The 20,825-nt window shown below is 36.3% G+C and overlaps 2 protein-coding genes across 2 annotated transcripts in view; one reads left to right on the top strand and one right to left on the bottom strand.

Moving 5' to 3' along the window:
- Window positions 1–3,337, bottom strand: part of NDUFAF5 (NADH dehydrogenase (ubiquinone) complex I, assembly factor 5) — a 27,522-nt gene extending 24,185 nt beyond the window's left edge. The window contains exons 1-2 of the mRNA XM_008564768.1: window positions 3,116–3,337; window positions 1,092–1,132 (exon numbers count right to left, since the gene is read on the bottom strand). Coding sequence (XP_008562990.1) covers window positions 1,092–1,132; window positions 3,116–3,337 — 263 coding nt within the window. The remainder of the gene's footprint in view (window positions 1–1,091; window positions 1,133–3,115) is intronic.
- Window positions 3,338–3,681: 344 nt separating this feature from the next.
- The window catches only part of ESF1 (ESF1, nucleolar pre-rRNA processing protein, homolog (S. cerevisiae)), a 65,380-nt gene continuing 48,236 nt past the window's right edge, over window positions 3,682–20,825 (top strand). The window contains exons 1-9 of the mRNA XM_008564792.1: window positions 3,682–3,747; window positions 4,800–5,481; window positions 11,067–11,437; window positions 12,053–12,166; window positions 13,311–13,320; window positions 14,406–14,457; window positions 14,833–14,985; window positions 17,303–17,417; window positions 20,038–20,185. Coding sequence (XP_008563014.1) covers window positions 4,842–5,481; window positions 11,067–11,437; window positions 12,053–12,166; window positions 13,311–13,320; window positions 14,406–14,457; window positions 14,833–14,985; window positions 17,303–17,417; window positions 20,038–20,185 — 1,603 coding nt within the window. The 5' untranslated portion in view covers window positions 3,682–3,747; window positions 4,800–4,841. The remainder of the gene's footprint in view (window positions 3,748–4,799; window positions 5,482–11,066; window positions 11,438–12,052; window positions 12,167–13,310; window positions 13,321–14,405; window positions 14,458–14,832; window positions 14,986–17,302; window positions 17,418–20,037; window positions 20,186–20,825) is intronic.

Below are 20,825 nucleotides of genomic sequence, written 5' to 3'. Positions count from 1 at the left end.
GCGGGAGCGCCGCCACACTCCCAAGCGGCACACTCTCCAGTGCGCCACCGGGCCGGCCCATCACAAGACTCTTTTAAGGAGCAAGGATGTATCTAATATATGATGGTAAAAGTTTGTGACTTTACAAAATTCCCTTTTTTATAGGCAAATGTAATAAATTCATCCCATCTTGGTTTACTTTAATGGTTGTCTTTTAAACAAAGAGCACAAAAAGAGTGATTTGCTAATATCACAGAGTAAATTCTACTGCAAAGACATTATTTGACTTTAGTTTCCACCACATGGCTGTAAACCTTCAACCTATAAGGCTTTCATTATGGCTAACATATAGAGCAATGAATCCATGAAGGTTTCTATAATACTTAATGGAAGTGTTCTTTTCTCAAGTCAGCCTCTACACAGTTGTCATAGAGCCCTTATTACCATTAACAATGCTTAAGATACAATGACCAAAGTCTCATATAATCTAATTGGGGAACAAATTCGGGTAGACTTTCTCCTTCACATAGATGGTTAAAGATTCTATTGTTAATGTTGCTAGACTTTTAAACCTAGGTTTAGTAAATCTTGAAAATTCACACGTAGTCAATTCTTTATCTCCACTTTTGGTGCAATCTTTCCATTACTGGCTTCTGGCTAAATCAAGTGGATCAGTCACTCAGGCTTGGAGAGTTGTACGAGTTGTGCTTCCATTTATTTACTTATTTATTTTTTTAAGGCAACAATGAAGAAAAGAACACTTGCTCTCCCAGACGAGAAAAAGGAGAGACCTATAGAGTGATTCAAACCCCCAATCCTGGTGATAAATTCCTCCAGATTCTGCCAATCCAGATTTCACGCTCTCAGCATTTAATCTCCTGAATGTCCACTCAAAAGTTGATTGTAGGGCCGGCCCGTGGCTCACTCAGGAGAGTGTGGTGCTGATAACACCAAGGCCATGGGTTTGGATTCCATATAGGGATGGCCGGTTAGCTCACTGGGTGAGCATGGTGCTGACAACACCAAGTCAAGGGTTAAGAGCCCCTTACCGGTCATCTTTTAGAAAAAAAAAAAAAAGTTGATTGTATTTTATTATGATAACCATCACTTACCTGGCTATGTCATATATACGGTCTGCAATCCGACTTCCAACCTGAAGGATTATAAGACACAATGATGTATACACGTTAAGAGGAGTAGGTTTAACAGAGAAATAACACTTTTTCCAGTATTCAGCAAGTTCATAGATTACTTATGTTTCACCATCATGATAAGTATTATAAATAATTCCCTTTAACACTTTTTCTATTCTACCAAAGCAACTTTCTTTTCAAATCCTGAATAGGAACATAATAAATTAAAGTATCCCAGGAAAAAAATTGAGGCAAATTACTTCAGAAGTCAATTTAACGACATCAAGACTAAATATTCTTAAGTTATATATATATACACACATATTCCACTTATCCCCTACATAAACATCCCAGAGTTGCTGTTAGGACTTGAAATTTTGGAACATAGGTGTATTTGCTTTTTGGGGGGAAGAGTGGCAAACGAGGAGGTAGAGCAGAAATCTTTTCCCAAAGCAGTCTGCTTTGCATGTCATTCTTCATATGAATACCTTTTGTTTATTATAAAAAGACCGCATATACTTTATCTCATTTAGTCTAGTCCTGCCCATTGGTGAGGCCTCAGTCTGTAACCCAGGTGCTCTTCTAGGAGAAGAGGGGCTAGCAACGCACATCTTTTAAGTACATGCCATTATGAACCCTTCAAGAGGAAACCAGTAGGATCAGTGTAGTATGTACACCGTGCCTTACAGATGGGATGTGGAAAATTGATTTATAGTTGACTTTTTCTCTCTAATGTAAAACTCTGAGCAGTTGTCTCATGTGAGGATTCCTGAGAACAGACACATTGTCAATCATCTGATCAGGCCAGTGCTTGCACAGAGCTGTGCTCAAAGTAGGAGCTCAATAAATGTTGTACTGGCTTGAAAGAGCTCACTATACTTGACTTCAATTTTGCTTCAGCCCTCAAGAAACCTTTACTGAGGCCTGAGCTGTGCATCTTGAGAGTAGAAACCCTCAGTCCTTAGTCCTCCTGGGCAGAGAGGAAGAGGTCTATTCAACTAGCATAGACAAATCAGAGATCTTAATTTGATTTTCCTAAAACATAAATCAGATCATATCACTCCACTGCTTAAAACCATTCAAGAGCCTCAGATTCCTCTACATCAGTGCTGTCCAAAAATAATGAGAGCCATACATATAATTTTAAATTTTCTAGTAGCCAATTTTTTTTTTAAAAAGTAAAAACAAGAGAAATTAGTTTTAACATTTTATTTAACCCAGTTTTTCAAAAATATCATTTCAACATGTAAGCAATATAAGAACTATTAATGAGGTACTTTACATCCTTTTTTCATATTAAGCCACTGAAATGTATTTACTCTTAAAACACATCTTAACTTGACTAGCCACATTTCAAGTGCTCAGTAGCCACACGTGGCCAGCGGTTACCATACCGGATGGACAGCGTAGACAGAGAAGAAAATTCAAAGTCCTTACCCTGTAAGCCTACAGACGTGAGCCCTCCTGACCTCCTCTCCCACTCTCACTTCACTTCATGATGGAGCTTCCCTAGAAGCCTCCACAAGGTCCTTTCAGCCCCCGAGGCTTTGCACTTGTCTTTCCTTTTGCCTGTGAAGCTTTCCCCTCCAGATTCCAGTTGGGCTAATACCCCATCCTGTCGTCTGCCCGAGAGCCCTTTCCTGACCATCGCAGTCACTATACCACTTCACTTTATTTCCCTCATCTTACTTCTTTAACTAAAATTACATTTGTCTACTGCCAGGCTATCCTCCCTCCCCACCAAATGAAAGCCCACGAGAGCAGCCGTCTTGCTTTGCCCCCGACATAGCTGTAACTCAGGCACTATTTGCTGAATGCGTGACTGATGAAGAGCACATTACAAACATCCAAGCCCTGCCCTTGCGTGATCAGCAGAGGCCCAGAGAGGCAAGATTGCTGCTCAAGGTCACACGGCGAGGTGGGGTAGGTCGAGACCCAGCCCGAGCTCCCGGACCCAAAGACAAGGCTCGGCGCCGCCCTCCGCCGCTGTCCTGCGGTCTCACCTCCTCCTTCAGGTAGTCAAACTTCATCGCCTCAGGCTGCCGGGCCGCCCAGTTTTTCTGTTTCCTCTTCAAATCCCGGTCAAAGATATTCAGGGTTCTGGGCGAGGTGCCTCCGGGGAGAGAGACACGAGAGGCAACCTCCCTGCGGCCAAGATTCTTCGCCGGGACCCCCGCCGCCCCAGGTCGCCGCCACAGGCGCCACAGCCCCGCCTGCCGCAGCATCCCTAGCGGCGACAGCCCTCGCCGGCGCGTTTTGTAGTGCGCATGCGCCGGCGTGGCTGCGGTAACTTCCACAGAGATCTTCTCAGAGGAAAGAGTGGAAGTAGTTTGGCCCAGCTCGCGTGCCATTACGGCGGAGCGTCACGCAGAGGATTGTGGGTGTGCGCCCTCACGTGAGGCCCGGAGAGGGATCAGGGACGGTGAGTGGCCATGAGTTCGAGTAAAGGGGCTCTAGAAGGGGTAGAACCAATCTCTGACAGGGTCGGTTTCGGATTCGTGAGGGCTGGCCTCATTCTTCAGGCTTACTCGGTCCTTTTCAGGGTCCCTTCACGGAGGACCTCAGCCCTGACGTTCGGGTGGTGGATAGGAGATCCTCGTTTTTGGCCCAGCTTGGTGTTCCCTGCATTTAGAGGGTGGGTAGAGGGGAGGTGTGTTACAGGGATGAGGGCGTGCGTCGGAGATGAATGAGTCGGGTCGCTTTCCCATCATTTCGAATATCTGACCTTTATCGAGTGCTTTCGTTCTAAACATATACATGCATTACCTCTACTAGTTGAATGAGGTGGTATGTACTTCGTAAGGCTCTTCAGAGGATTAAGTGCTGTCATACACCCAAAGCGCATAAAAGCATCAATAAAACCTTTGATTTTTCCTGCTTAGTGTGCAAAAAGTTGTTTTCAAATCTAAGAGAAATACAGCTTTATAGTCAGGCGCTGCTTTTGAAATAAAGCAATGCCGCGTTGTTTGATGAGTCCAGGTTTGCTCCTGATAATCAGTGACTTGGCTCTTTGCAAAATTTAAATCCGGGGATGCTAAACCGTTAGGGACTATTTACAAGGGAACGATACTAATTTATACACACATATATGTATATTCTGTTTTGGGGATCAGCCCATTCTAGTCACTTATAATGTAAATTATAGAAAGTGATATTTACTAACTGGAGAAAGACTACCAAGTTCTTGAAGGATGGTCAGAATTAAAGAGGGAACTTTGCGAGCTAAACCTGAATTGATTTTGATCTATTTGGTTAGGAAAGTAGCCTTGTAGAACTAAAGACTGTTGGCAGTAGTATTAGAGGTAAGGACTAACAGAATGGGGCCAGAATGTGAAGAAACAAATGATACCAACTGAGGCTTGGGAATCTTTTAATTACATTAGCTTTTAATTTGTAACACATACAGATATGAGTGCAAGTAAACGTTCTTCCCCCTATATAAAGCCCTGGGATTCTGCTTGGCTTGCCTTAAATTTATTTCACCAAATGATCTGTAATGGAAAGAGGTTATTTTGATGTTTTTACTTCTCTGCATGTGACTCAGAATAAGTTGGGAGATGAAATTAAATTGTTACCTTCATTTTATGTACACTTAAATTAGGAAATATTGCAAATTGATGTTTTTTTAAAAAAAATTTAATTATATTACTAACTCTTCATTATTGTTACATCTCTTTGATTTTTTAGTATTTGGTTTCTTCGAGTGTTTGTTCAGTAAGGCGTTTAAAGATGTCATCCAAACAAGAAATAATGAGTGATCAGCGGTTTAGGCGGGTTGCAAAGGACCCAAGATTTTGGGAAATGCCAGAAAAGGAACGAAAAGTCAAAATTGACAAGAGATTTCGAGCCATGTTTCATGACAAAAAGTTCAAATTGAACTATGCCGTGGACAAAAGAGGGCGCCCCATCACCCACAGCACTACAGAGGACTTGAAACGTTTCTATGACCTTTCGGATTCTGATTCTGATCTTTCCAATGAAGATAGCAAAGCATTGAACCAAAAGAAAATACAGAAGAAAAAAACCCAGACTAAAAAAGAAACAAATTCAAAAAATTTGATTGAGGAGAAAAAGAAAGAAACCAATAGCATTAATCAAAAGGATTCTGGAAATAAAAATGATTTAGATAATTCTGAAAGTATTCAGAAAATGAAAAACTTGTGTGCATCTAAGAAGATAGGTTCAAAAATAAGTCCCAAGAAGGATAGTGAAGAATTTATACAAAAAAATACAAAAGAGAAAACACTTGTTCAGCATAGTACAAACTCTTTTCCCAAAGGAAAACTAAGGACAGTAGACTCTGACACCTTTGAAACTGTGAAGTTGCCCAAGGTTGGGTGTTCTAAGACAAGAAGAGAAATGCAATCAGGTTGGTTGGGAAGAATTAGGGATTCTTTGGTGTTGCATTACTTATTTTTATACTGAACCTTTAAAAAAAGGAAACATATGTTAATAAGTATTTTCATAATATATTGGGAATAGTCAAATGCTTATTTAGAAATATAAAGTTATGAAAGAAAAAATATTATGTAATGATTATTCATTTTTGATTTGATGCCAGAAGACAGACATGAAAATTTGCATCTTAAACAATGATTTTGATATGTGGTGGGCATTAGTGAAAACTATATAGTCTAAACCAAATAAAGTGTTGTATGTTATCACATGATAAGAAGAGATGTGTCTGAGAAAGTAAGTAGAGTTGGATACTCATTCATTAATTCATTCAGTTAACTTAGTAACTAGTATGTAGCAGATAGAACATGAGTGATTCCTGATCCCCCATCTCAGGGCTATTGCTAGCTTATATGATGCCTTTGTGCAAATTAGAAAAAGGCATGCCCTTTGGACACATAGAGCTCCCAGGGTACACAGTTAGGTGAGGGGACAGCACCTTTGAGTGAAGCAACAGATGCATTTCCCTTGAGCAGACAGAACCCCCTTGCAGGATGCATGGCATGATGAGTAGAGGTTGGTCTTGATTTTAGCTCTTCTTGCTGCTTTGTAGATGTCTTTGTGCAGATAGCAGTCTGCTAAACTCTGTGGAGTGACTGTGGTCTAAAGTAGCACTATTCAGTAGAAATACATGATTTTGATTTCTAGTAGCCGCGTTAAAAAGTGAAGGGAAACAGGTGAAATTAAGTTTAATGATATATTGTATTTAACCCAATATATCAAAAATTTATTTTAATATATAATTAATATTAAAAAAGTGACTGTGGTCTAAAGTAGCACTATTCAGTAGAAATACATGATTTTGATTTCTAGTAGCCACGTTAAAAAGTGAAGGGAAACAGGTGAAATTAAGTTCAATGATATATTGTATTTAACCCAATATATCAAAAATTTATTTTAATATATAATTAATATTAAAAAAGTGATGTATTTTACATTTTATTTTTGTACTAATCTCAAGTTAAATGAGCCATCTTTCAAGTACTCAGTTGTCACATGTGGCTACTGGCTACTATATTGGACAGTGTAGATGTAAAGTAGAAAGAACCATGATACAAAACAATAATAGTGAGTGCTGTAAAATATGTTTAGCAGAGGGTTGTGGAAATTCAGAGGAAGAAGTCCCTCAAGATTTGGCAATCAGAGAAAAATTCATAGGGGATGCACTAGTTTGATTGGGGTTTGGAAAAAATTAAGTGTGAGGACCAGAACATTCTACATAGAACTTTTTGAGCAGAGGTGATTGGTCATGTTCACAAGAGATCAGTAATCCCATTTGATTAGATAATAAAGTCTTGAAGGGGAGGATAGATATTAGAGTTAGAAATAATTCTTTGGAACTAGGTGAGAAATGTCTGGCTCTAGTTTGTGTTTATGCATTTACTAGGCTTATTAAAATTTTGTGTCACCACTAGCAGCAGGAAGTTTTGAGTGTAGATGCTGCTGATAGTTGATGTTGTAACTGAAAATTGGTGGTGGTTCAGATGAGCCAGACAAAGACTGGCTGTGATTATGGGAGTCAAGGAGGGTAGGCATCAGGAAAGGGCAGAGAGAGGTCTTAACAGAGATCACATCAGGAAAGTAGGAAGTCTGAGGCAGTGGAAAGAATTTTAGCTAGCAGGGACTAGGGAATCAGGTGTGGGATCCCATTTTATTGACAGTAGAACCAGGCAGCAAATCTCATGAGGTATAGGGAGAAGGGATAGAAATCCAGTTACTGAAATTAGAGAAGAATATTGGACTGGGACCAGCAGCAAGATTGATTTGATGCTGAATTTGTGAGGTTAAGTTAGTCTAGCCTCCTTTAAATTCCACTTGATTTAGGGCACTGGATCTAACGTGTCTGTATAATCCTTTGGATTGATTTTACAAAATCTTTTTACATGTCTTTTCTCATTTAGTTTTCTCAATAACCTTGAGAAGTGAGACTATATTAGGAAACAAGGGTAAAGTGACTTATGTAAGGACACATAGAACTGAGACTGTAACTCAAGTCTTCTGAGTCTTTCTACCCCACCATGTTGCTTGTAGTAATTTATGTTGGTTCCACAGTCTAGAAAAGGCATTATTTATATAAATAAGGATTAAGAGACTCTGTATATAACCTTTTTGTTATTCATTCATCAGTTATCATTCTAGCAACTTCTGTGTGATTAAGAGACTCTGTATATAACCTTTTTGTTATTCATTCATCAGTTATCATTCTAGCAACTTTTGTGTGTAAGGGACTTTTTTTAAGTGCTCTAAGGTAAAGGTGATTTGAGGAGTTGCAGTTTTGATACTGTGTGTTGTTATAAAGTGTGTTGTTATAAAATGTTCATGCCCAGCACTCACACTCCTAAGAATTTATTTTAAGAAGATACTTGGACATGTGTGCAAAGACTGTGAGTTGCAGTATTATTTTTAAATTTAAAAAAATGGCAACCTAAATCATTAAAGGATTGATTAAATAAGTTATGATATATCAAAACGTGTCTGTGATATATAAAGTTTTAAAAATACAAGAGTACTTCAAAAAGTTTATTGAAAAATTTGTATTGCCTTTCAATTCTATTTTTCCATGAACTTTTTGAAGTACCCTCATAGGTTACAAAATAACATAAATAGTATGACCATCTACTTAAAAAGTTAGTGGTGTGGGGCCGACCCCATGGCGCACCCGGGAGAGTGCGGCACTTGGGAGTGCAGTAGCGCTCCCACCGCGGGTTTGGATCCTATATAGGGATGGCCGGTGCACTCACTGGCTGAGCGCGGTGCGGGCAACACCAAGCCAAGGGTGGCAATCCCCTTACTGGTCACAAAAAGGACCAAAAAAAAAAAAGTTAGTGGTGAAAAAAATAGTTAAGCAATTATAAACCAAAATAACAGTCCAGTTATCTCTGAATGAAAAATTACTAGTCATCTTTATTAATTAAACCATATTATCTTAATTTTTTTTGGCAATGATCATTCTCTACACTTATAATTAGAGGGAAATATTAAAGTAGCTGGATAAGTAGTAATGCTTCCAATCACTTCTACAGCAGTACCATCTAGGAATGGAATCAGTTATTTATTTTTGCAATCCCACATTATCTCTAAGACTATTGTGAGCTCTGAACAGATATATATTGAATGAATAAATACTTTCTACTTCATGTTGTCAAAATATTTAAATAATCTCTTTAAGGATCCCATGCATCAATTTATTATTATATGACTGAAAGCATGGTATGTATACCATTGTCATATGTGAGATTTCAGATGATATTTAGGCTTTTTTACATTAATAATTAAGTATTATTTCAATATCTTAGGGAAAAAATGTAACTAAAATATAACTTTTGTGACTTCAGGGATATTATTTAGAACAAAGTTAATTGTTTAAAAATTCAGTTTAATGTAAAATGTCAGTGATGTGCAAAAATCATGAAAATGGTATAATAGTGACTGATGCTTGAGAAATGCTACAGTACTAGATAGAGCTGGGACCACGAGGTGTTATTTCTGAGTGTGTTGCTTTAAAGTGAATTCTGCTGCTTGCCTCATAGTAACTTTCTTTCACTTTTGTGTTTTTCTGATCCCATACACAGAACTTACGATAATGCCTTCTTTTGTCCTTTTCACGTTTACTGGCTAGTTATTTTTTATTACTCCCCATTTCCTTGTGGTACTAAAATAAAAGCCCATTTCTCACTTTCCCTCCTAATGAAGTGCCTTTTTATTCGATTCAGTTCTCAGGTTTTATGGCATCTTTGTGAAGCCTTCCTTATTATAAAGACCTTTCTGCAGGTAAATATAGATGTTTCTCTCTGCGTGGTGCTTTAGAACAGAGATTCATAAACCAATAAACAATTTCCTTTTGTATATGAACCCATCAAGGGCTTGAGCTCATGTTACAAATTATCTCTTTTTCCATTCCCGTAGCTTAATGCTTTTTATATAGTAGATACTCGGTAAATATTTCATCAATTAATAACTATTGTGAGATTATAGGACCAAGAGAAACTAAGTTCCAGTTCCATTCCAAGCCTTAAACTTTAAGATTTGCTTTTAATTCTCCAAGCTTAGAGCCTGTGAGTAAACAGAAACATAAGCTCTAACTTAAAGAAGAATAAAATACAAAAGTTATATCTATACATGCACCCAGTCGATAGAAGCATGTGATTGCTTTAGAAATAGGAAATGTGCCCTTTCAGAGTTGTGAGGGTTAAAACTACCCAATTTAAGTGGAGAGTCTTTCATTCTTGGTATATTTAACTAACCATAACACAACTAGTTGTAAAGTTCAATATTTAGCAAAAAAGTTAGAATTATTATTTCTTTCTATATATAGGTGATCTCAGTCACGTCACAGCTTTTCTTGTCAACAGCAGTCATAAATCTTAATCTCCAACCAAGATTTCTCTGAGCTGTAGACTAATATAGTCAACAACCTTGATATTTTCTTTGGTGACTCAAAGGCCCTTCAAACTCAGCATATCCAAAACTGAGTTCATGATCTCCTTCTACCAAACTGGTTTTCTTCCAGTGTTCCCTGTTTATCTATCTATTCATCTAGCTAGCTAGCTAGCTCTGCAAGCCAAGAAGCTAGGACTCATGTTTGCACTTCCAAAACTCCTATTCCCCAAATCAAATAGCCCCGCCACTGATTACTATTGGTTTTACCTCCTGACTCGGAAATCCATTCACTTCTCTACATCTCCTGTCACCAACTCAGTATTACCTTTATTTCTTGCCTGGAGTACTGTACTACCCATCTAACTGTTCTATTCACATCTACTTTTTACCCCCTCCAGTCAGTTTTCTACAATACAGGCGAGGTGATCTCCTTAATATGCAAATCTGATAATGTCCTCCTTTTGAAAACATATCAGTGACTTCCTATTCTACATGGTTTTTGGATAGTGTGGCCCTTACCTAGCTCTTCAGTTTCATTTGTTACTTGAATCGTTGCTGTCTGCAATCCAGACATACTTGCCAGCTTATTCCTGTTAGCATATCTTTACAGATGCTTTCCTTGTTGGGTGGAACAAATTTCCCTTACTTGGTAGTCTTTCTTTGCCTATTTAACTCGCCTTCATCCTTCAAGTGGCTCAGTTATTACTCACTCAGAGACCCGTATTATGTGCCCTTGGAACATCATATAACATTCCTTCTTGGCATTTACCCTAGCTGTAATTTCATTTTTGTGTGTATACTGATTTGGTTGGTTTTACTTGATTGATATCTGTTCATCTGTTCTCTTCACTCAACTAGAAGTTTGGTGAGGACATTGATTGCTTCTCTTTTGCCAATGATTGTATATTGAGTGCCTAGCTAATATCAGGAACTCCATAAATATTGAATGAATATAGTTCTACTTTTATGATCTGGGTATGTGTAAAGATTTCTTATTACTGAATTTATATTTTCCTTTACTCTTTCCTAGAAATTGTATTTTTATGGGATTTGATGTCAAAATTGGATTCAATTTGATTCAGTGTATACATTTTCTTAATTTCTCTATCCTTTTTACAGTGGTTCAACTCATGACGGGAGACAGTGGTGGTAATAAACACTCAACAGATGGTAAAATGTTTGACAAAGATTCTCTGGAGGAAGATTCAGAAAGTGTTAGTGAAACAGGTGATGAAGAAACTGAAGTTGAAATTACAGATGTTGGTAGAGCTTCAGCCGATGATGATGATGATGATGGAAGTGAAGATGATGAAGATGAAGATAGTGAGGGTGATGATGAAAGTGACAGTGGCCCTGATCTGGCAAGGGGTAAAGGAAACATAGAAACAAGTTCTGAAGATGAAGATGATATGGCAGATTTATTTCCAGAAGAACCCAGTTTTGAGCATGCTTGGAGAGAATTAGATAAAGATGCTCCTCGAGCCGATGAGGTAACCTTTTGCATAAATAAGATTATTTGTGAAGAGCACAATACAAATAGTTTTTATGGGTGATTGGATTGATGTCATTAGATTAAGTGAGAAAAATCTTACTGGTAAATAATATTCTTGATGATTGTGATGAAAATGTCTCAAAATGGGATATATTTATGCAAATTAGATGTCCAAGCAGATGAGTAAAAAGTTCTACATAAATAATTTAAAGTCACATGAAATTTTTAGAAAATACTTCTTTAGCTAGTAGTTTATTTTTCTCTTCTTACTGCACCTGCTAGAAATACTACAGGGTAACATACTCAGCTTTCCTACTCATATACATGGGTGGCACAATAGCTTAACAAACTTGGTAGTTGAAAAATCAGCTCATGATCATGTTCTGATTCAAGAAATACAAAGAAAGTACAAGAAGGTGCTTATCTGTTGATGACTTTACTGTTGTTTGAATCATTTGAAGTTTTCTTTTACATATTGAAACCACTTAGATAACTACTACACTAATAATTTCAGAACTTGGGAGAAAGAAGACATCACATTTTTAGTATCTTTATTTCTTAAGCATTGGGAATAATACATATTACGTAATATTTAATTTTTCTTATTTCTCAGGTTACACATCGATTAGCAGTTTGCAACATGGACTGGGATAGATTAAAGGCAAAAGATTTGCTGGCTCTTTTCAATTCATTTAAACCTAAAGGAGGTGTCATATTTTCTGTAAAGGTGAGAATGATTTCATTTTGAAGTAAATATTTCTAAACATTTAAGTTAAGTAGGATTTTTTTTTTTTAAGTCATAGTTTTCCTTTTAGGGAAAATAATTTATCTGTAAAATTGTTTGATACAGTTGAGCATGAAACTAATATAACAGGTATAAATGTTAGAAAGGAGGTGGTAAAATTATTATTATTAATGGGTTGTATGATTGCGTATACTTTTAAATCCCAAAGAAATATAAACTCACTAAAGCGACAAGGCATAGCATAATTTTTTTTAAAAAAATTGACTGACTTCCTTATTACTAGCATTAACCAATTAAGAAAATAATTCTGATTATACTAGCAACAAAACCATGTAAAATCCTTGGAAATTACTTAGTAAACACATATGACCTAGAAGAAGTAAAAGATAACACTTGATAAATTTGAAAAACTTGCATAAATTTTGGGATACCATATTTTAAGAGAGCCAGCATAATGATTAAAAATCCAGACTTGACTTTATGACAGACCTGCATTCTGATAGATGCTTTGTGATCTTGGACACTCCGTTAATCTCTCAAATGTGTGTTCTCATTTAAGTGAATGTAACAATAGTACTTCCTATGGTGGTTGTAAAGATTAAGTGAAAAATAGCTCACATTAAGCATTTAGTTCAATGCCTGAAACAGTCTCAATTATTATTCTGTTTAAATATTTAAAGATGTCAGTTCTACACTCTTTGTGTGGTTTCACAGTCTCACTTCAAGTGAAAGTTAAGATAGAGAATACCAGTAACCATCTAAAAGAATAAACACATGAGAATGGCTAATAAATTTTTGGGAAATCACACTAGTATAAAGGGACTAGCCTTACAAGTTACAATATCTAAACATTTTATGATGCTAGGAGAGTTAACAGGTTTAGGTGAGAATAGGACAAATTTATAGAATGGAATAGGTAGAGAGAGTTCGTGTAGTTTAGATCAAAATAAGCCTCTTGTATACATGGTTTTGGGACATGTGGACAAGTCTTTGGATAGAGAACTTAGTTCAGATCTTCACCTTGTAATAGCCCAAAATAAACTACAGATGAAACAAAAGAAAAAAAAACCTTAAACCACAGAAACAATTAAAAAAGAGTTGTATTTTGTTTAACTTTGTGTGTTAGATTACGGACAGTAGGAGTTTCTAGACTGGGAAAAGGGGGGAAAAAAACACAAAGAGAATCAATAGATGTGACTACATATATATTTGAAAATTGTTTATCAAAACCTATTATTGGGCCGGCCTAGACAAAAAGGAAAAAAAAACCCTATTATTTACAACTCAAATTAGTAAGAAAAAAGACAAAAAGGAAAAAAAAACCCTATTATTTACAACTCAAATTAGTAAGAAAAAAGACAAAAAGGAAAAAAAAACCCTATTATTTACAACTCAAATTAGTAAGAAAAAAGACAAAAAGGAAAAAAAAACCCTATTATTTACAACTCAAATTAGTAAGAAAAAAGACAAAAAGGAAAAAAAAACCCTATTATTTACAACTCAAATTAGTAAGAAAAAAGACAAAAAGGAAAAAAAAACCCTATTATTTACAACTCAAATTAGTAAGAAAAAAGACAAAAAGGAAAAAAAAACCCTATTATTTACAACTCAAATTAGTAAGAAAAACTCAGATCTTCTTGTTGATAAGTTACATATTTTAGACAACTCAAAAACATGTATCAGTTAAAAAAATGTATATTAGGCCCAGTATTATCAAAATAATGCATATTAATACAGTGACATTTCTTGACTCTCAAAGTAGCCAAGATTTAAAAAATACCAAATCCTGGTGAGAGTGAATCCTTTTTCTTATAACAAGACTATGTCTAGTCTATATGATAAGACCGTCATTAGTTCTTTTCTATTTAAAGAATTTCTTTAAAAGAAAGCATTAGTTCTCTCAGCCTCATTGCTCAGAATTAGTAAGTTTTGCTTTTTTTTCTGAGATGTTACTTTCCATATAAGTGGCATTGAAACTACCTTTAAGTGATATAATTTTTCTTATTCGATGTTTAAATAGAAAAATAAAACAGTGATAAAAAGTTCTTTGTCATTATAGTGCACTTTAAAAAAAAATTAAGATAGTTTTTAAACCACTAGGTGGAGCTATATGTGCAGTTAATAAAAATGGTGGTTAAATAGATTGGTGGTTAGAGACCGTAGATGATGACCTTCAAAGAATATGTTGTAGTTAAGTGGGATTAAACTTATAACCTTTTAGACTTGATAACACATCAGTCTGGAGCAAACATTGCAAGATTAGGAATTTTTTTGTAAGTAGAATGAATGTTTTCAAAGCATCTTTCGTAATAGTGATCCTGTCCGTTGGTTTTACTTGAGAAGACTATATGTGGTAGAAAAACAGTAAAATAAGTATTCTAAGAAATAAAGTTAAAACACATGTTATACACTCTGCTTTACTAGATACTGAATTCCATTCCAAATACCTAAAATCTGTACCTTGTCAGAATAATAAATTGAGCTTAAGTGTTTAGTGTTTATAACAGCAAGGTCATGAAGTGAAGATGGCTTGGAACAAAAGCTAGCTTATAATATATATTTCTTGAAACAATTATGTTTATTTTTTAAATAGAGATAGATTTTTGTGTGCCTATATGAGTAAGCTTAATGAGTTTTTCCCCCTTTAGGACCTCTAGAGAAAAATTGAGAGATTATCAATTCAAACGACTGAAGTACTATTACGCAGTAGTAGACTGTGATTCTCCTGAAACAGCCAGTAAAATTTATGAGGATTGTGATGGCCTGGAATTTGAAAGTAGTTGTTCTTTCATAGATCTAAGGTAATCCATTGTTTGTCTCACCAATTTAGTCTTATAGCAGAACAGGATTATAAGATGTAAAATATGTGTTAAAACTGGCAGTGCTTTCTGTTTTATATTCTAAAGATTTTTTCTTTTGGGTGAACAGTGTTGTATGAAACATCACTCATAAGAAAGAAAACTGGAGCAAGAAAATGCTAATAGTATTATGTATGAATCATCCCTACATTTATGTCCTTGTGTATGTGTTGGCTGTGTTGTTAAGATGATGGGTTAAATGCAGTGATTTTTTTTGCAGCTCTCTTTTAGGGTTGGAATCCAGATGAAGTAACTTTAAAATGAGCATTGGGATGGGAGCAGAGGAATTTGCTAATAAACTGGTACCTCTAGATCTGTGCGGTCCCATGCAGTGGCCACTAGTTACATCTGGCTATTTTAATTTATTTAGTTAGATTAAGTAAAATTTAAAATTTAGTACTTATTCACATCAGATACATTTCAAGTAATTAATGGTCACGTTTAGGACAGAGCAAATACAGAACATTGCCATCATCACAGAAAGTTCTATTGGAATGTGCTGCTCTAATGCTGTTACAGTGAGTGAATTGTGTTGCTGGCATTATTTTCACCACATGCTCAGGCTTCACTGACCCAGAGCTGAAAAACTTTAGATGGTTGTGAATGTCAGTTCTAAGGAAACAAAAAGTTGAACTACAGTACCATTTTATCATTAGCCCTGTCCTTTTAAACACAGTAAACCATTCTACTGTGACACTTTCCATAGAAAACTCTTCTTTGGGTACAAGTTTGTTGGGGACTTTGTTCTAAAAATGAAATATTTCAGAAAAAGATTCATTATTTCATAGTCACTATGGCTTTTCTGCTTCAAAAATATTCAGACTGGTAGGAAAATACAAAAAAAATGTTTGAATTGATAATTTGGGGTAAGATTTTAGCATCTTTAAATATACAGTAAGAAGGGCATGATCTCATTAGGTAAACTATTTCCTTCTGTTTTCTGTTAACAATTTCAGCTGGAGGTGCCTATTTTGAATGTTTAAATAATAGCTAACAAATATTTGTTAAAATGTCAAACTCTTTGGGAATCATGAATTCACGTTAGCTTGTTCTTTTCAGGATCGTTTTGTTCTTTGTTTCCTTTTTGGTACATTTCCATGCAGTGTTAGTGTAAGCTCTGACTTTGCCTAGAAAATAAGGTCAGTGACCACAGAAAAAATTCACATTCCCTGTTGTATTTTGTCGTACATAAGATCAGAAAAGAAAATTGAGTGTTCTGCTGCCATCCAGTTATTTTAGGATACCTTTTTTTATCTGCCCCAAAATATGTATTAAAGCAAGCATATTGGAGAGCATTTGTAAATATTGATCTCAGATATTTATTTTTCTTCAACTAAGTCTGTGCAAAAGTGTAGGTGGAAGAGGGTATTATATAAACTTTTGAACCTTAATTATCCATTTCTCTTAAAAAATTATTTTGGGGGCTGGCCAGTTTGCTCAGTTAGTTAGAACATGGCCTTGTAGTACCAAGGTCAAGGGTTCAGTTCTCTGTACCAGCCAGCCACCAATAAATAAATAAATAGAATAATGTTAAAAAAAAAATTTTTTTGATGAAGATACAGTACGTGCTTTGTGTGTGTGTGTGTGTGTGTGTGTGTGTGTGTGTGTGTGTGTGCGCGCAAACAAAATCTCCTATATAAATTACAAAACCATAGATTAACTCTTTACTGTTTTTTCCCATTCCTTAGCCTGATGCCTATAAATTGTCGAACAGTTACAATTACAGTTACAGTGGCTAATTAGCATTTAACAGGTAGTTATTTGTGAAATGAGAATTGTAATATAGTACTGTTAAGACTTTTTTAGTCTTGAAGAATTAACCTTAAGCTTTTACTTATTTTCAGTGACACATCATGTGTATGATACTTGGTTTTCAGAACATTTACCCATTAATAATTTCTGTTTGATCTTCAGAATATCATATAGCAGGCCAGTGACTGTGCAATAAGGAATCTGGGTCTTCTTGAAACATGAGGGACACACGTGTGTTTGCACCTGACTCATATTAACTGACTCCTAATGCAGGGTTTCTACCTACACAGCATTTTCTCGAATTTAGTGGAATTAGAGATTTATAGCCTATGAATTTCAGAAATTTTATGCCAAGGTTATTTCTGACATTGCCTCTTCTACGTATGCATTCTGTAGAAACTTTTATGTGGTATGTGTGTATAAACTGTAGCCAATTAGATGAGAATCTAAACTATGGTTATCACTGCAGCTTGTGTTTAAATACATTTATTTTTTCTTTGGTTCTTAGGTTTATACCAGATGATATTACCTTTGATGATGAGCCCAAGGATGTAGCCTCAGAAGTAGATTTAACAGCATATAAACCAAAATATTTCACATCTGCTGCAATGGGAACATCAACGGTATTTTTTAACTTTTAAAAATGTGTAGCTGGGCCGGCCCGGTGGCGCACTGCTGCAGTGCGCCGCTTGGGAAGCGCGGCGGCGCTCCCACCGAGGGTTCGGATCCCACGTGCAGACCGGTTCCCGCTCACTGGCTGAGCGAGGTGCGGGAGCAGCACCGAGGGTTGTGATCCCGTGGCCGGTCCCGGTCCCGTGCGGGCGCGACACTGAGGGTTGCGATCCGTTGCCGGTCACGAAAAAAGACAAAAAGGAAGAAAAAAAAATGTGTAGCTGGACTCTATTGCTTTAAGAAGAGATTTATTGTATTATTTACTTGTAGCATCTTTAGACATGGGAAGTATCAGAATTTTAATGCACAAGTACAAGTAGAAATGAGAGACAAGTGTGTTTGCATTTTTACCTATCACATCTGTTTGAATCTATTTCCAGATTTTTGTTATACATTTAAGCCTGAATCTGTTACCTGCTAATGTTTCTTTTTTCTCTTCTGTCTTTCCCACACTGTCTTATTCAACCAAGTTCTTTAATAAGTAATGTCGCACTCTCTTTGTCCTCACACAGATTTGTCACCTCTCTCCCCTGGGTGACGGAAACACAAAGGATTACTCAAAGTCCATTTCTTCTGAGCAGTGAGATACCCCAAAGGGGTTAACTTCCCAGAACCCTCAAGAGAGAGGCATTCATCCTTGGGAAATTAACCCTGAACTGGGGTTCTGTCTCAGTATTTATTCTCCAGGCCAGAAAGTTACAGAAAAGGAACATAGGTGGAGTTATGGCTAAGTATAGTTTAACAATAGAAGCTGGTAACATCAGTGAAATAGCAAAGTGACATTCCATAATGCAGTTTGCAAAAAGTTAAGTTGATCTACCAACAAAAGCTTGTTCTTAGCAAATACTGTGTTTTCCTACAGCAGTTTCCTCAGTATTTTTACATAACAATAAAGCAACTTTCTTAACTTACCAATCAGTAAGTTAACCTGCTCCAAGGATGTCTGTTCTTGAAAGCCAGCAACTTTGCTGGGTTACAATTCTATATCTACAACAGAGATTTTAGCCTGGGGAAAGTTTCCTGTCTTTTGCAAGCTTAACATTTCCATATGTAATTTTAAAAAGTTAGGTTATACCTGAAACTACAGGGCCATATGTAATTTTAAAAGCTTAACATTTCCATATGTAATTTTAAAAAGTTAGGTTATACCTGAAACTACAGGGCTTTGGAAACTAGGCCCTGTGAAGTACATTTGCTTTATTAATGTTAATGTACTCCACAAGTAATATGTCAGTTACTCATATCCTGGAGAAATGGGGGAGGGGAGTAACAGATTACTTCAAATCACAGATAGACAAAACCAGAAAAAATTTAAAGTAGGAAAACATTTTTCTGCAGATATTATTCAAAATTGTAAAAACAGTTGAACCGGAATAATCCAGGACTTCTCGATGTGACATTAATGCTTAATAACCAACCAAAAGGTTTCTGTCTGTTGAAGTAGTTGATTACTTAGCTGGCTACCTACTCTCTGCTTTTTATACCCTCTACCCACAGCTGTATTCTGTAGCAGCCAAACTGGCTTTCTTCTGCCTTGTTTGACAAACCACTGTGCTCTTCTGAAGCAGGCCTGGCAGAGAAAGCTGCTATATCTGCCACCTGCTGTGGTGTGGTGGGCACTATGTGGCATTGATTTGTTACTGGCTATAGTAAAACCCCATCATTACGCAATGAAGTGAAGTCTAAAATATTCAGTCACATAAAATGTAAGGTCATGTTATTTTCAAGACTAAAATAATGACCAGGGCCAGCCTGTCCAGCCAGCTGATCTGTATTATCAATATCTGTCCCAGTTCTAGCAGCAGTTTGGTGGTTATCAGCTCAGACTTAATTATCAGAATAGGAGTAATTCTGAATCCTGTGACTTGCTGGAACTTCTGAGACTGTGGCAGTAATTTTAAGGATCTGTTGGTAAATTGTTGCCTATTTTGTTGTCCTCATCTGGGGAGATTGGCCTGAGGGGGGAAAAAAGGATGTAAGACCCACCTTGTGAAGAAGATAAAATCTCTAGCAGGACCCTATGAGAGAATAAGGGCTGCATAGAGTATAGGAGCTGATCACCAGATCAATCATGTTATAGATGAATTCGTGTATCATGGGGGTTTTCTAATAGATGTCTTTCTCATTAGTGGCTTTTAATCATTTTTGGAAAATGGACCTTACTGAGATTGTGTTGCTTTACCAACAGATTTCATATAGTTTGTGGACCTCCTGTAACCTTAGAACTCCAGGTGAAAAACATGTTTTCATTGATTTGTAACAATGTTAAGTTTTCTTTTTTCTTTTTTTTTTTTTTTTACCACAATTAATCCACATACTGAGTAATTTTTACTCCCCATAATGGAGTACCCTGCATGTAGCAGTGTGTTAAGAGGAGGAAGGTACAGGTTAATAGAAATAGTTTCCACAAATAAGATACTGTTTATTAATTGTCATTTGTGTATTTGTTTTAGCATTTTTTTAAACTTACTGTTAAACACCCCTAGTAACAATATATATTCTTTACCAAGTTTAGGCTGTTGCCTTTTTCATTTTTGTGTTTTTTTTTTTTTTCTTATTCATTGGTGAAAGGTGGAGATCACTTGGGATGAGACCGATCATGAAAGAATTACAACATTCAATAGGAAGTTTAAAAAGGAAGAGCTATTGGACATGGATTTTCAAGCTTACTTAGCTTCCTCTAGCGAAGATGAAGAGGAGATAGAAGAGGAGCTGCAAGGTAATTGTTAAATTTTAGTGACTCGTTAATGAAAATATGTCTTTGTCAGTAGCTTAAAGGGGGGATCAAACAAATTCTTAAACTCTGCAAAGCATACTCGTATGTACAGTATAATATACACCTGTAGATAGTGATTGAAAAAGTTTTTTAAAAGTATTTTCTTAGGCCGAATTTCTTTAATTACAAACATTTTGTTTAAAACCCTGACCTAACAAAAATGCCTGGCCTTTTAGACTTTCCTGACTTGTATAGTTATACAATCTCTTAATAAACTAGTCTAAAGTCAAAAGAACAAGCTCATCGATCTAGGTAAACTCATCAGAATGAACTCAAAGATCTACGTAAACTCATCAGACCGAGCTCATCGATCTAAGGAAACTCAATAGAGCAGGCTCATCGATCCAAATAATCACATCATACCAAGCTCATCGAACTATGTAAACTCATCAGACCAAGCACATCAATCTAAGTAAACTCATCAGACCAATTGCATCGATCTAAGTAAACTCATCAGACCAAGTTCATCGATCGAAGTAAACCCATTAGACCAAGCTCATCGATCTAAGTAAACTAATCAGACAAGGTCTTCGATCTAAGTAAACTTCTCTGACAACGGTCATCGATATAAGTAAGCTTATCA

The sequence above is a fragment of the Galeopterus variegatus genome, unplaced genomic scaffold, assembly GCF_000696425.1.
Source record: "Galeopterus variegatus unplaced genomic scaffold, G_variegatus-3.0.2 Scaffold191, whole genome shotgun sequence".
Classification (NCBI taxonomy): Eukaryota; Metazoa; Chordata; class Mammalia; order Dermoptera; family Cynocephalidae; genus Galeopterus; species Galeopterus variegatus.
Note: the sequence above shows the minus strand (reverse complement) of the source record. Positions and strands in the feature narration are given on the sequence as shown.